Here is a 17,589-nt window from a genome sequence, read left to right as displayed (position 1 = left end):
TAGAGTTGCTAGAAGGAGTACAAAGAAGGGCAACAAGATTGGTGAGGAGAACAAAGTGGTGCTCTTACCAAGAAAGGCTTAAGTTCTGCAAATTGCAGCACATGGAGAGTAGGCACCTGCGAGGTGATCTGATTGAGGTGTATAAGGCCTTGAATGGGTTGAGCAAGCTGAATGCTGATTGGATTCTTCCTCTTGCACAGATTAAGAACCTGAGGGGACAGATTCAAACTGAGGATAGACAGTTACAGAATGGATGTTCAGAAGTTTGCCTCTAGCCAGTGGATGGTTGATTGGTGGAATAGACTTCCATCTCTTGTTGTGGAAGTTGATAGCCTAAATAAATTTAAGGCTGAGCTGGACAGGCATTTGGAACGAATGGATGAGTGAAATGGGTTATTATTTTTTTTTTTGGCTGAAAAAGAAACTGCATAAGCTTGCTTTCTTGCATCATATGCCTCTTCTAATGCTAATGCTAAACAAAAAACTTATTAAATAAATTAAATACAAAGGTGCAAAAATTTATTTAAGGAAGAAAAAATTTCCAAAGTAACTCAAATATAATGTACTTTGTTTTCTTTGAGTAAATGGTTAAGTAATAAATCTACTAGGATTGATATATATTTGATAATTCAGCAAACATATTATTGTAATCTACAACTTTTATTTCTTTTAAATGTTTGTTGAGAAAAAGCCTATATTCTTTACTGCTCTGTGTATCCTGTGTAGTATGTGCACTCATATAAAAAAAAAAAAATCTACATTAATGGTATTAAAATGTATTTCAGTGTAAGCATAAAGCATGGGTAAAATAAGTTGCACAAACACTTTCAAAAACTCAGCACACTGAAATAACTATGTCCAAAGTATTTATTCAGTTTATAAAACTGGTTTTGAAGTCAATAATTATATATTATGCTGTTTAACATACAATACTTGAGTGAATCCAAAAAAAATTGGAAAACATGATTGAGCAAGAAAAAAAAAATTCTCATTTACAAATAAATCCATTATAGATAGTATAGTAGTAATTTATACACATATATATTAATGTACATATATACATAAACATATATATATATATATATAAATATATTCATAAAAAACAGTTTGCCACCTGAACTCCAGGAGTTCCAGTAAACATGCCAGTCTGAGGTTCCCGCAGGTACAGAAAGAAAAAAAAAAACAGACACCAAGCATATTAGATAATGGTGGTTGGGATTTCAACCACATAAATAGTTCCTAATATTCACACAGTCTGAACAAATAATTTTTTTCTTTTTCTCAAGGACTTTCTTAAATTATAAGTTAAATTGTATTAAAATTTTCTCTCACTATAAATTACATAAACTAGGCCTATTTAAATTGATCATTATTTCTGGTTAAAAAACAGCAATTTTCCATTTGTTATAATGATATTCATCATATTTCTTTGATTAAAACAAAGGAAACAACATAAAGAGCAAGAAAGGTAGAAGAATAAAAGCAAGTTCTGTTCATTATTGCAATAAGGTACTTAAAAATTTTCCTTATTAAGCAAATATAATATTTGGACATGCTGCAGGAAGTAGTAGTAGTGAATAAAAGTAGTATCATAACTATACAGAACCTCTGCCATAATAAATAACAAAAATTCAAGCATACAATATTCACAATAAATTTTAGTATTAATCAAAGCCTGCCAAGTAGGTAGCAATTTTCACAGTCTAACTCTTTACAAAAGAAAGAATAAAAGCATTTCATGCCCACAATAAAGATTTATGATCAATTAAAGATAACATACAGTTCTGACTAAATTTATTTTATTCAATCAAAACATCTCTTGTGACTTTTAGTACTATAAACAGCAATGTTCATATAGTAAATCCAAAATGGTGCACAGATCCCAAGTTTAAATATATCAGTTTATATAGTATTTTCCTTGTGGCAATTTTTCTCAAATAATCAAGACTGAGAGAGAATAGATAAGCTGTTATTTTCCCCATAATTATTTCATTATTATAAAAATTGAAATCCTTATACAATTTATATAAAAGTTACTACAAATTACAACATATACACACACCACTGATGAAATAAAAAACACCTATCTAATAATGAACTAAATATCTACTGGTTCAGAAAATTCAACTTAACAGTACTTGATGTATGGCATGCAACACTATATGCTGAATATCCCACAGCTATAACACTATAGATGATGACAGATCCGTAATAACTGATAGTAATATAATTAATTAATTATAATTATTATAATAATTGACAGTAATTGAATAAGTGATAGCAGATGTGTAGAGACAAGAAAGCAACTTAAACCCAGAGTAGGACTAATTGCATATTATAACGCCTAAATAAAGAATTGTCTTGTGATATCAAAAGGGTTCCTATGATTGTATTTAGGACATGCAAAAAAATGCTCATTTACATTGCACTATTTCCTATAATGTGGGTAAATGACAGGATGCTTAAAGTTCTTGCTTGGACAAGATAATCTAATTATATATATAGTTTATTCAACGTACTCGCCTTTCAATTGCACACACTTTCCACAATGATGTTCCATATTTGTAAGCCTTATAAATAGAAATCGAAAGAACGCTTCACAAACCAGGATTCTATTACCCATATGATGTCATCATTTGATGTAAATTTCATACCCTTTAAATGTTTCTTGAGATTTGGGAAGATATAGTAATCTGAGGGTGCAAGATCTGATTGATATGGGGAATGATGAAAAAGCTAGAAGCATAATTCAGCCAATCTGGTATGTTTGATGTTTACGGAGTATTGTCATAAAAAAGCAGCAGTCCTTGGGCGAGCTTTCTCCTGCATTTGGCCTTTAACTTCTCCTTCATTAGCATCAGCAAAGGTACATGATGCAAGAAAGCAAGATTATATACCATCAGCCAAAAAAAAAAAAAAAAAAAAAAGCACATTTCTCATTTCATCCATCCACTCTCTCCAAATGTCTGTCAAGTTCTGCCTTGAATCTATTTAAGCTATCAGCTTCTACAATGACAGATGAAAGTTTGTTCCAGCAATCAACCACCTGCTGACTAAAGGCAAACTTCCGCACATCTATCCTACAACTGTCTTTCCTCAATTTGAATTTACGCCCCCTCAGGCGTAAATTCAAATTGAGGTAAGTAGTCAGTAAAATTGAGGTAAGTAGTCAATAAAAGTAGTCAGTAAATAAAAACTCCATCCTTGTCCTAAAAGACGAGGGCCATGACTTCTCAGCAGACTTATGGTTGCAGATCCTCCTTGGATAGTGTGGGGCTATCCAAGGAGAATTGCACCTAACCAAATACTTGGTTAGGTGCAATTCTGCTACCTATGCATATAAAATAAAAGATGTGGAATGCAAAAACCAATTATTCTAAGAATTCCAAATATTCCTATCAGCACTGAGCATGCTCAAACCATCCAAGGCTTTATCACCTCAATCAGGTCACCTCGCAGGTGCCTAGTCTCCAGACACTGTAATTTTCAAAACTTAAGCCTTTCTTCATAAGAGCAACCCTTTGTTCCATTCATTAATTTTGTCCTTCTCTGTACTCGTTCTAACATGAGGCCTCCAGACCTGTATACATACTCAAGGTGTGGCCTGACCATCGCCTTATACAAGGGGATAATCACCTCCTTATCCCTGCTAAGAAACTTCCTGTATATCATTGACAATACATCATGAGTTGTTGGTTCAGTTGTTCAAAAGTGATGAATATACTCAGCAGTTATCATTTTACCCTTTTCCAGGTAGTCAGTAAACAAAAACTCCATCCTTGTCCTAAAAGACGAGGGCCATGACTTCTCAGCAGACTTATGGTTGCAGACCCTCCTTGGATAGCGTGGGGCTGTTTCCACTCTTTCAACTATTCATTGGTCTCTTCCTGGATCATAATAAAATAACTATGTTTCATCCATGGTCACAATTCATGTCAAAAATCATGGGCAACTTGCTCGAAATGGTGAAGAATGGCAGTTGAAGACAGGACATGCTGTTGCTTTTCAACGGCATTCAGACATTTGGCTAAGTTTCCACATGTCCAAAATGTCATGAATAACATATTCAACATGTTCCAGGCACATGCCTAGAGTCTCAGCTATCTGTTTAGCAGAAATTTGCCTATCAGACAATATCATGTTGTGAATGGCATCAATATTTTCAGGCATGGTCACAGATAACGATTTTCATGTCCTGTCTGCATCCTCAGTGTCAAAAAAATCCATTTTAAATTTTGCAGCATGGCTTTTGATGGTTGAATAGCATGGACACTGTTTTCCTAATGCCACCAAGATAGCATGAATTTCTTTGTTTTCCCGCAAAAACAGGTATTTCATAACTGCTCTACTTTCACAAAACTGAAAATACCATTTTCAGTTTTGCTGAAAATGGTATTTTGAGCTGACATCCTTTCTTCAACCTGTAAAAAATAAAAAGGGTTATTTAAGGTTCTTTGAGGCAAATGGACTGTTTAACATAAAAAGATAAGCTCTTTCATAATTTGATATCTATTTTCCACAAAAAAAAACTGGGAGCAGGTCAGGACAAGAATTTACTGGCACTCCGAAATTTTTTGTAATTTCTTGTGATTTCCAATATTTTAAACCATTGATCTCTGCACATCCATTAAATATAAACTAAGGAATTTACATACAGCAGTGTGTAAGGTTTAGGTGCTGTAGTGTTTGGTCATTTGGCTTCTTAGTTCACACACTCATTACATGTGATGCCAATATGCCCTGGAATCCTACAAAAATATAGACTGGCTATTTATCTCATAAAGGATTTAAACAAGGCCAGATTTGTTTTATCATGGGATGAAATGTTGAGAATTGGTTCTCCCACACCCTTTTAAATGTTATTTTGATTTTTATCTCTATTTCTGTATTTTTTCTCATATCACTAATTTAGTTAAATATCACTGACTAACTCAAAAACACAGTAGTTTTTTTTTGGAATAACTTGATTTTTTTATGTAATTGTCAATCCCAACAAAACCAATATATTAACTAATTCTGCTCTCATTCTCTTCATTCAGTCTATTTTTGTTACCATAATCACCTGAGACAAGTTCTCAAGGATCATCTGGATGCCAAGTTATCACTCCTCAAATAGGCCTCTGAGGTTGGGTATATTCATATTACGTTCTTAGCGTTTTTTCACCAACCTTTCATGGAGTAAAATAAAATTAAAATAAAATAAAACAAAACAAATCTTGATAACTATATTTACAATAACCTGTATTTACAAAATTAATATACGTATTACAATATTAAAAGTATTAAAACACAAGATTAAAATGCATTAAAATATACTAAGTTAAAAGCGATAAAATCCCGTAGCTTTCAAAGGCTCCAGCCTTCTTCTTCAGCAGTACTCTCTATTATTCAGTACACCTTTAAATATCAGCAGGGTAATGGTAGGCATCACATGTTTCCATTCTCACGTGTTCCGCTCTCTTGCATTGTGGAACCGGAAGTGGCTCGAACGGAAGTCGTACGGAACCGTTCATCCTTTTTTAGGATAATAGTCTCTAAAAGGGGGTGAATCCGTACACCCCTATCCCTATTAATGTTGGTTGTAGAGCTGATCCGCAAACTCTCGAGCCACTTACGGTCCCAGAACCTATGCGCCCGATCGGTGATAGTGGCATCGTCTGGGGAGATCTGGTGCTGCTTCTCCCAAAAATGTTCGGCCACAGCGGACTTGTCATATTCCGCATTTCTTATTGCTTTTTTGTGTTCCCCCAGACGATCTTTGAGACGACGTTTTGTCTCCCCTACATAACATTCCCCACAATCCGGGCATCTAATATTATATACGACCCCACTAGCATCCTCTTTTTGAATGGGGTCCTTAACTTGAGACACAACTGTGCGCAGTCTTCGTCCCGGAAGCTGCACACAGCGTGTCTGATATTTTCTTAATACTCTAGTTATATAATCCGTCAAGCCCGGATAATAGGGAATGTATGCAGTAGATACTGGTATAAAAGATTCATCTCTCCTCTGATTTTCATTAATAAATTTATCTATAATCCTCTGGGGGTAACCACATTTAGTAAGATCCGCCGTGACACGTTCATACTCTGCTTTCCTATCATCGGAGTTACTGCAATGTGATTTCGCTCTATTAATTAGCGTTCTTATCACACTGTTCCTATGATGGCTGGTCAGGGCTGAATTATAATGCGTATATTGCCCTTTACACATCGTTTTTCTAAAGACTTTTGTCTTTAACTGCTGGTCTTCCCTACAGACCAACACATCCAGGAACGGCAGAACTCCTCCATCTTCAACTTCCGATGTAAATTGTATGAATTGGGAGAAGCCATTTAAGATATTATACACATGATCTTCACTCCCCTTCCGAACAAATGTAAACGTATCATCCACATACCTTTTCCAGGGGCGCATAGGGAGAACACTAGCATTAAATATTCTGGTCTCGAGCTCCTCCATAGCTAGATTTGCTATAATTGCGCTAATGGGGGAGCCCATAGCTGTACCATTAACCTGCTTATATATAATGTTATCAAAAACCATAGTGTTACTTGAGAGGCACAATTCTATACCCTTCCTAATATCTTCTGGATTAAGTTGCGTCCTAGTATTTAGGGTAGTATCCCTCTGTAAAACTATGTTTGCACACCACACTCCATGGTCAATAGGAATACAAGTGAATAACGATTTTACATCAAATGTTATCATAATTTCATCCTCTTCTATACGCTGGCTCCTAATAAAGTGCACAAATTCTTTACTATCCTTGATACTATATTCAGAGAGTCCTACTAGTGGAGACAATAGTTTGGCTAGGAAACCCGAAAGTGCATACGTCGGACTACCTATAAATGAGACTATGGGTCTGAGTGGCACGTCTACTTTGTGGATTTTGGGTAAGCCATAAAACCTTGGCATTTGGCTACCTGTAGCATGTAGTGTCCAATATTGTTCTTTAGAAATCTTATTAGATTTAAGCCAACTCTGCAACATTCCGTTCACTTGTCGCTCCAAACTAAGAAGTGGACTCTTCTGGATAACCTTATAGGTTGTCTGATCTTGATGATGGTTTTTGATAACATTATATATAAGCAGGTTAATGGTACAGCTATGGGCTCCCCCATTAGCGCAATTATAGCAAATCTAGCTATGGAGGAGCTCGAGACCAGAATATTTAATGCTAGTGTTCTCCCTATGCGCCCCTGGAAAAGGTATGTGGATGATACGTTTACATTTGTTCGGAAGGGGAGTGAAGATCACGTGTTGAATATCTTAAATGGCTCTCCCAATTCATACAATTTACATCGGAAGTTGAAGATGGAGGAGTTCTTCCGTTCCTGGATGTGTTGGTCTGTAGGGAAGACCAGCAGTTAAAGACAAAAGTCTTTAGAAAAACGATGTGTAAAGGGCAATATACGCATTATAATTCAGCCCTGACCAGCCATCATAGGAACAGTGTGATAAGAACGCTAATTAATAGAGCGAAATCACATTGCAGTAACTCCGATGATAGGAAAGCAGAGTATGAACGTGTCACGGCGGATCTTACTAAATGTGGTTACCCCCAGAGGATTATAGATAAATTTATTAATGAAAATCAGAGGAGAGATGAAATATTTTATATCAGTATCTACTGCATACATTCCCTATTATCCGGGCTTGACGGATTATATAACTAGAGTATTAAGAAAATATCAGACACGCTGTGTGCAGCTTCCGGGACGAAGACTGCGCACAGTTGTGTTTCAAGTTAAGGACCCCATTCAAAAAGAGGATGCTAGTGGGGTCGTATATAATATTAGATGCCCGGATTGTGGGGAATGTTATGTAGGGGAGACAAAACGTCGTCTCAAAGATCGTCTGGGGGAACACAAAAAAGCAATAAGAAATGCGGAATATGACAAGTCCGCCGTGGCCGAACATTTTTGGGAGAAGCAGCACCAGATCTCCCCAGACGATGCCACTATCACCGATCGGGCGCATAGGTTCTGGGACCGTAAGTGGCTCGAGAGTTTGCGGATCAGCTCTACAACCAACATTAATAGGGATAGGGGTGTACGGATTCACCCCCTTTTAGAGACTATTATCCTAAAAAAGGATGAACGGTTCCGTACGACTTCCGTTCGAGCCACTTTCGGTCTGGGGGAACACAAAAAAGCAATAAGAAATGCGGAATATGACAAGTCCGCCGTGGCCGAACATTTTTGGGAGAAGCAGCACCAGATCTCCCCAGACGATGCCACTATCACCGATCGGGCGCATAGGTTCTGGGACCGTAAGTGGCTCGAGAGTTTGCGGATCAGCTCTACAACCAACATTAATAGGGATAGGGGTGTACGGATTCACCCCCTTTTAGAGACTATTATCCTAAAAAAGGATGAACGGTTCCGTACGACTTCCGTTCGAGCCACTTCCGGTTCCACAATGCAAGAGAGCGGAACACGTGAGAATGGAAACATGTGATGCCTACCATTACCCTGCTGATATTTAAAGGTGTACTGAATAATAGAGAGTACTGCTGAAGAAGAAGGCTGGAGCCTTTGAAAGCTACGGGATTTTATCGCTTTTAACTTAGTATATTTTAATGCATTTTAATCTTGTGTTTTAATACTTTTAATATTGTAATACGTATATTAATTTTGTAAATACAGGTTATTGTAAATATAGTTATCAAGATTTGTTTTGTTTTATTTTATTTTAATTTTATTTGACTCCATGAAAGGTTGGTGGAAAAAAAAAAAAAAAAAAAAAAACGCTAAGAACGTAATATGCCAAGTTATCATTTTTTCATTCTGTGCCCTAAACTCCATACTTCCATTCTTAAGGAAATCTAGTATATGAAATCTGACATGACACTTCTAGCCAGATATATCATTACAAAGTACTTTTTCAGTTAGTCTACAAACCAATTCAATAGTTAAGGTTATACTTGGTTAGGTGCAATTCTGCTACCTATACATATAAAATAAAAAATGTGGAATGCAAAAAAAAAGCAAATCAAAGAACAAAAGGGGCAAACTTCTCTCCCTATTTTGAATGTCTTGGTATTTGGTAGCTGAATCACATCGTCCCAAGTATACGGGTACACTTAAATTCAAAGGGTACAAGAATATTTGCTGATGCTATAGAGGCAGAGTTAGGAGGGTCAGAAAACTTCTAGCTTGGGGGGGGAATACACAGTATAATAGATCAACAGTAGCCACTGGCAGAGGTGAAAGTGATTCTTGCACTTCTTCTATTGGAATGACCAGCAGCCTGGAAAACAAAGTGGTGGGTATTTCAAGGACGGCTGGGAGTCATCATGGAACATGGGCTGTGTAAGGGTAACTAAGAGTAAGAACAGGTGCATGTATACTTGCATGTACACCAATGCCAGGAGTTTAGTAAATAAATTTGATGAATTTGAGGTGCTGGTCAAAATATCAAAGGCAGATATTGTTGAGAAATCAGATAGGTGGTGTCACACAGATATAAGGAATGCAGAATAGCAATTTGGGGAGTACAGAATGTACAGAAAAGATAGACAGGATAGGAAGGAAGGAAGGAAGGAAGGAAGGAGGGAGGGAGGGAGGGAGGGGTTATGCTGTTAGTTAAGAAACACACAAATTCTAAGGAAGTGCATCCAGTTGACATGGGTGGACAGTGCAATGTTGGGTCAGTTTGGTGTGACATAAGCACTGGGAAAGCAAAACATTGACTGTGATGATTACAATGAACAGCTGTACAGAGAAATACAGCAGGCCAATAAATCAGATTGTCTTATAATGGGGGATTTTAACTTACAGATACTGACTGGAACTTGTGGTTGGTCACTCACATACTAGCAAAGTTTTTGTGGATTTATTGAATGACTGTTTTCAACAGCAGCATGTTAGAGAGGTAACCACAGGGAGTAATACTCTTGATCTGATTATTCGCAGTGATTAGTCATGAATTAAGAATTTACAGATAAAGGAACCACTGGGGGGGAGTGATCGCAATGTGCTGATGTGGAACTTACTCAAAGATGTAACTACCAACAGGAAGAATTTTTGCTTTCTAAAGGTGACTACAGTGGTCTAAGACAGTTTTTAAAATCCTTACAGTGCAACCAACTGATGATATTACCAACAGCAAATTCTAAATGGGAAGCATTCAAATAATTAATCTTGGAAGCTTTTCATGCCAAATAAGGAATAATGTTCAAGGTTTAGGCCTAAATGGATGTCAGATGAACATTTTTCCAAAAATGAAAGGGATCCATATAAACTATCAGGTGACGCAGAAGCCTATGGTAGACATAAACTGGTCTGTAATCAAATCACAAAGGAGGTTAGACAGGCAAAGGCCTGATTTCTCCATTATGAGAAATCCTCTTTACTTATGTAAATCTTTACATGAGTAAAGATTCCTTTACTTATGTAAATCTAGAAGGAATGGGATGAGGTTGATCCACTTGATATCGATGGTTCGACTGTTCATGATCCTTTTCAGGTAGCTGATAAACTGAATGACTATTTTGCATCAACATTCACACATGAGGAGTTATGCAAGGAGGGATCTGCCAGAAGTTTATCTAACTCTGACAGGGAGCTAAATGATTTTGTAATAATTGAAAGCAAAGTGAACGAGAAATTGTTGAAATTAAACATAAGAAAGGCATCTGGTGTGGATGGGATCTATCCACTTATATTAAAGAAGGCAGCAAAGGAAATAAGCAAACCCTTAACCATAATTATGAGAGCTTCCTTGGACTCAGGGGAGGTTCCCATGGACTGAGATGTACAAATGTGCGCTCAATTCACAAAGGGTGACACAAGTAATTACAGACCTGTTAGTTTAACTTCTGTTCTGGGGAAATTAATGTAGGCAGTGGTTAAAGCAGCATTACCAGATCATCTAGACAAAACTGCATTACAGTTCAGACAACAGCATGGGTTGTTAAGGAGAAATCTTGTCTGACAATTTGATGGATACTACAATGAGGTCACAAAGGAACTGGATGCAAAAAATAATTTTGATATCATATACTTGGATTTCAGGAAAGTTTTTGATACTGATGCAGACGGAAGACTACTGTACAAATTGGAACTGTATGGCATTAAGGGCAAATTGATGCTATGGATACCGGGATGGTTGAGTGGAAGAAGACAGAGTGTTTATCATTGGACATGGCTTTTTGTGGTTCCCCAGAGTTCGGTGTTGGGCCCATTGTTTTCTGTACTTATTAATGATATTGATGAAGGTATATCAAGCTTAATTTCCATGTTTGCAGATGATATGAAGGTTGGCAGGGTTGTTAATAACACTAATGACTATACACTACTGCAGCAGGATCAAGAAAAATTGAGCAGGTAGGACGAGAGGTGGCAACTGAAGTTTTAACATTGACAAATGTACAGTACTGCATATGGGTAGCAGTAACCCCAGAGTAACATATCAACAGTGAGGTACTACACTTAGGGTAGTAGTGGAGAATGAAAAAGAACTGGCAGTAAGTGTGCAGTCAGATATGAAATTTTCTGAGCAGTGCAGACAATCTGCAAGAATAGCTCAAGGTATCTTGTCAATGATATAAAAAAATTTTCTGCAGGGATAAAGAGGTTATTATTAGCATTAGCATTAGGTTAGGCATACGATGCAAGAAAGCAAGTTTATGCAGCATCAGCCAAAAAAAACAAGTCTCATTTCATCTATCCATTTAATCCAAATGCCTGTCTAGCTCAACCTTAAATTTATTTAAGCTATCAATTTCCACAACAAGAGATGGAAGTCTGTTCCACCAATCAACTGCCCACTGTTGTTGTTATTTGGTTTTTAGGTGCATTAGCAACTAAGGCCATATTGCTCTGGCGATATGCAGTGGTCATTCCCTGACCTTTCTGTATCCTCCCTATTTGGTGGTCACTGGCTCGAACCTCGGTCTAAACAAGCATGTGCTATGCACTGCTGCTCTTGCCCACCTGTATACGGAAGCGCCCGCTGGTTCTAAAGGCAAATGTCCACACATCTATTCTACAACTGCTGTTCCTCAATTTGAATCTGTGCCCCCTCAGGTTCGTAATCTGAGTAAGAGGAAGACTCCCATCAGCATTGAGCTTGCCCAACCAATTCAAGGCCTTATACACCTCAATCAGATCACCTCGCAGGTGCCTAGTCTGCAGGCATTGCAATTTGCAGAACTTAAGCCTTTGCTAGGCTTAAGTTAACGGATAATCATCTACTTGTCCCTGCTAGCAAAATTCCTATATATCATTGATGAGACTCCATGACCTGCTCTGGCAGCCCATCTGCACTGCTCAGTGAACTTCATATCTGACTGCACAATTACCCCCAGGTTTTTTCATTCTCTACTTCCCTGAGTGTAGTACCACATAGTTGGTACATTTCTCTTGTGTTACTGCTACTGACATGCAGTACTTTGCATTTGTCAATGTTAAACTTCAGTTGATACTTCTCAGCTCATTTGCCCAACTTATCTAGATCCTACTGCAGTAGCATACTGTCATTAACAACCCTGCCAACCTTTGTATCATCTGCAAACTTGGACATTAAGCCTGATATATACCTTCATCAATATCATTGATGAATACACAAAACAACAATGGGCCCAGCACTGAACCCTGGGGAACTCCACTAATAACATCAGTCCACAAAGAGCACTCCATTGACTACCACTGATTCGAAGTGCCCATTGATTACCCCTCTCTGTTATCTTCCACTTAACCATCCGTTTATCCACTGTTGCAACTTGCCCTTAATGCCATAATGCCCCATTATGTATAGCAGTCTTCCATGTGAAACAGTATCAAAAGCTCTCCTGAAATCCAAGTATATGATTTCAAAATTCTTTTTTGCATCCATTTTCTTTGTGACCACATCATAGTATCCAATCAAATTGGTCAGACAAGACCTCCCTTTAACAAACCCATGCTGTGTCTTAACTATTACTGCAGTCTTGTGTAGATGATTCTGCAATGCTTCTTTAACCAGTGACTATTATTTTCCCCAGAACACAAGTTAAACTAACAGGTCTATAGTTACTTGTGTCACCTTTTGAATCCCCTTTGCAAACCTCCAGTCCATGGAGACCTCCTGAGTTCAAGGAAGCTCTCATAATCATGGCTAAGAGTTTGCTTACTTCTTTGCTGCCTCCTTTAATATAACAGAAGTTAAACTAACAGGTGTATAGTTACTTGTGTCAACCCCCCTTTGTGAATTGGGGGTACACTTGCACACCTCCAGTCCATGGGGACCTCCTGAGTCCTAGGAAGCTCCCATAATCATGGCTAAGGGTTTGCTTACATCTTTGCTGCATCCTTTAATATAACTGGATAGATCCCATCCATCCCAGATGCCTACCTTATGTTTAATTTCACAAATTTCTCCTCCACTTTGCTCTCAGTTATTACAAAATCACCTGTTAGGGTTTGATAAACTTCTGGCATTCCCCTCCTTGAATAATTCCTCATGTGTGAATGTAGATGCAAATCCCCTTGTACAAGGCAATGGTCATGCCACACCTTAAGTACAGTACACAGGTCTGGAGGTGTCATTTTAGGATGTAAAGCTACTGGAACGAGTACATAGAAGGGCAATGAGATTTATGAATGGAACAAAGGATTGCCCTTACAAAGAAAGACTTAAGTTCTCCAAATTGCAGTGTGTAGAGACTAGACACCTGCGAGGTGATGTGATTGAGGTGTATAAGGCCTTGAATGGTTTGAGCAAGCTCAATGCTGATAGGATTTTTCCTCTTGCCCAGATTAGTTGCCTGAGGGGACATTTCAAATTGAGGATAGACAGTTGTAGAATAGATGTGCAGAAATTTGCCATTAGCCAGCAGGTGGCTGATTGCTGGAACAAAATTCCATCTGTCATTGTGGAAGTTGACAGTTTAAATAAATTCAAGGCATAACTAGACAAACATTTAGAGTGAATGGATGAGTGAAATGGTAATGTTTTTTTTTTTTTTTTTTGGCTGATGCTGTTAAGCTTGCTTTCTTCCACCATATGCCTCCAAATGCTAATATAATCTTTGTTAAATTATTCTGTTATTCTGTGTAATAGTATTCCCTGCTTTTAATAAGACAGTGCAATCATTATTTCTTGAAGAGATGGAAGATGTCTGATCTCGGCAATTATTAAAACTCTAGGAGCAAAAGAAGCAAGATAATTAATTAAACAGTGGTGAAATGGTAAGAGTGCCATAAGCAAAAACCACACAAAATAACAGCCTTGGGCCAGCTGTTATTCTGCTAGTAAACTACTATGATTATAATAATATATTACTTACCCCCCCATACAAAGAATGCTTATGGCCATTGGCCTATCTTCAGATGCGGTACAAGTAAACACATGGGTTGTGTTAGGGTAGGTAAGAATAGAAACAGGTGCAGGTATACTTGCGTGTACACCAACTAGGAGTTTAGTAAATAAATTTGATGAATTTGAGGTATTGCTCAAAACATCGAAGGCAGATATTGTTGGGATATCAGAGACGTGGTGTCACACAGATATAAGGGATGCAGAACTGCAATTTGGGGAGTACAACTTCTACAGAAAGGATAGACAGGATAGGAAGGGGGGAGGGGTTATGCTATTAGTTAAGAAACACATAAAATTCAAGGAAGTGAAGCCAGTCGGCATTGCTGGACAGTGCAGTGTGGAGTCAGTTTGGTGTGACATAAACATTGGGAGATCAAAATTGAGAGTAGGAGTGTGCTATAGGCCTAATGACTCTGATGAGTATAATAAGAAACTGTACAGGGAAATAGAGTGGGCCAGTAAATCAGAGTGTCTTATAATGGGAGATTTTAATTTCCCAGATATTGACTGGAATTTGGGGGCTGGTTACTCACACACTAGCAGGGCTTTTGTGGATTTATTGGATGATTGTTTTCTACATCAGCATGTTCGGGAGGCAACTAGAGGGAGTAATACTCTTATTTGATTATCAGCAGTGATTCTTCATGCATTAAGAATCTGCAGATAAATGAACCAGTAGGTGGCAGTGACCACAGTGTGCTGAAGTGGGATTTACTCAAAGAGGTAACTACCATTAGGGGTAAAGGGAAGGGTTATTGCTTCCGTAAAGGCGACTACGATGGACTGAGACAGTATTTAAATTCTATACAGTGGGACCAACTGATGATGTTACCAACAGCAAATTCAAAATGGGAAGCATTCAAAGAACTTATCTTGGAAGCTACTAGGCTTTACATACCAACTAAGAAATATTGTTCAAGGTTTAGGCCAAAATGGATGTCAGATGAACTAATGAGGCATATGGCAGAGAAGAAAAATGCATGGGATACATACAAATTAACACATGACACAGAAGCCTATGATAGATACAGTTGATATGCAACCAAGTTACAAAGGAAGGCGAAGGCAGATTACGAGAAATCCTTGGCAAGGGATGCAAAGAAAAACAGCAAAGAGTTCTTTACTTATGTAAACTCTAGAAGGAAGGGGATGAATCAGATTGGTCCACTTGATATTGATGGGTCAAGTGTTGATGATCCTGCTCAGGTAGCTAACAAACTAAATGAATATTTTGCATCGACATTCACACATGAGGAGTTATTCAGCGAGGAGAATGCCAGAGGTGTATTCAACTCTAGCAGTAAGCTACAGAATCTTGAAATAACTGGGAGTAAAGTGGAGGAGAAACTGTTGAAGATAAACACAAGAAAGGCACCTGGGGTGGATGGGATCTATCCAGTTATATTAAAGGAGGCAGCAAAGGAAGTAAGCAAACCCTTAGCCATAATTATGAGAGCTTCCATGGACTCAGGGGAGGTACCCATAGACTGGAAATGTGCAAATGTGACCCCAATTCACAAAGGAGGATCAAAGGCTGACACAAGTAATTATAGACCTGTGAGCTTAACTTCTGTTCCAGGAAAATTAATGGAGGCACTGGTTAAAGAAGCACTGCAGGATCATTTAGACAAGACTTCAGTTATAGCTCAGACACAGCATGGTTTTGTTAAGGGGAAGTCTTGCCTGACCAATTTGACTGGATACTATGATGCAGTCACAAAAGAACTGCATGCAGGGAATAACTTTGATATTATATACTTGGATCTTAGAAAGGCTTTTGATACTGTTGCACATGGAAGACTGCTACACAAATTGGAGCAGTGTGACATTGGAGGCAAATTGCTGCTATGGATAAAGGGGTGGTTGAGGGGGAGAAGACAGAGAGTGGTAATCAATGGACACTGCTCATCGTGGACTGATGTTATTAGTGGAGTCCCTCAGGGCTCAGTGTTGGGTCCATTATTGTTTTCTGTATTTATAAATGATATTGATGATGGTATATCGGGCTTAATGTCCAAGTTTGCAGACGATACAAAGGTTGGCAGGGTTGTCAAGGACACTACTGACACTATGCTGCTGCAACAGGATCTGGAAAGGTTGAGCAGATGGGCTGAGAGGTGGCAAATGAAGTTTAACATTGACAAATGTAAAGTACTACACATGGGAAACAGCAACCCCAGAGCAATGTATCAACTCTGTGGTACTACACTGACAGTGGTAGAGAATGAAAGGGACTTGGGGGTGGTTGTGCAGGCAGATATAAAGTTCTCTGAGCAGTGCAGACGGGCTGCAAGAGTAGCTCATGGAGTACTGTCAATGATATACAGGAATTTTTCCAGCAGGGATAAGGCGATGGTCAGGCCACACCTAGAGTACTGTACACAGGTCTGGAGGCCTCATTTCAAGAAGGATGTAGAGCTGCTGGAACGAGTACAGAGAAGGGCAACAAGATTAGTGAATGGAACAAAGGGGTGCTCTTACGAAGAAAGGCTTAAGTTTTGCAAATTACAGTGTCTGGAGACTAGGCACCAGCGAGGTGATCTGATAGAGGTGTATAAAGCCTTGAATGGTTTAAGCATGCTCAATGCTGATGGGATTCTTCCTCTAGCTCAGAAAAATCACCTGAGAGGGCATAAATTCAAATTGAGGAAAGACAGATGTAGGATAGACGTGCGGAAATTTGCCTTTAGCCAGCGGGTGGTTGGTTGGTGGAACAGACTTCCATCCCTTGTGGTGGAGGTTGATAGCCTAAATAAGTTTAAGGCTCAGCTGGACAGGTATTTTGAACGAACAGAGGGGTGAAGTGGAAGTGGGTTTTTTTTTTTTTTTTTTGGCTGATGCTGCATAAGCTTGCTTTCTTGCATCAAATGCCTCTACTAATGCTAATGCTAAAATTGGGCTCCTCAATGACTATATTTCCTGAATGCTGTCCATCCGAAATTTATCCTTCTCTTGGCTTCCAGCCATTTATCATTACTATAGATAATGACTTGTCCAAGATAAGTGTACAAATCCACCCAGGGCCAACCCTAGCATTCGTGGTGCCTAATTCGTATCGTATTTTAACAGGGTGATTCAGGAGGAAATGGTTCCTTACATCATCGACGGGATTCAAACCTGTCGATGTGGGGAGGACGGTGACAATATCACTGTGCTACCTGCTCAGACTGCTAAACGATATTAATGGAATTACCTACCGAAAAAATTCAAATCGCTGGGTGTCGTCTCCTGGTTGAAGGTGTTGCACCCACTGTATGTGAAATGGATACAAGCCGTGCT

The 17,589-nt window shown here is 38.4% G+C and overlaps 1 protein-coding gene across 2 annotated transcripts in view; it reads right to left on the bottom strand.

Annotated features, from left to right (window-relative positions):
- Positions 1 to 17,589, bottom strand: part of LOC150086924 (F-BAR domain only protein 2) — a 726,598-nt gene that overhangs the window by 454,054 nt on the left and 254,955 nt on the right. The window contains exon 12 of one of the 2 annotated variants that reach the window (XM_090372823.1): positions 1,115 to 1,147. The exons of the other annotated variant lie outside the window; for it this stretch is intronic. Coding sequence (XP_090228949.1) covers positions 1,115 to 1,147 — 33 coding nt within the window. The remainder of the gene's footprint in view (positions 1 to 1,114; positions 1,148 to 17,589) is intronic. 2 annotated transcript variants of the gene reach the window in all.

Source organism: Mastigoproctus giganteus, chromosome 4 (genome assembly GCF_048544385.1).
Source record: "Mastigoproctus giganteus isolate SK-2022 chromosome 4, ASM4854438v1, whole genome shotgun sequence".
Taxonomy (NCBI): Eukaryota; Metazoa; Arthropoda; class Arachnida; order Uropygi; family Thelyphonidae; genus Mastigoproctus; species Mastigoproctus giganteus.
Note: the sequence above shows the minus strand (reverse complement) of the source record. Positions and strands in the feature narration are given on the sequence as shown.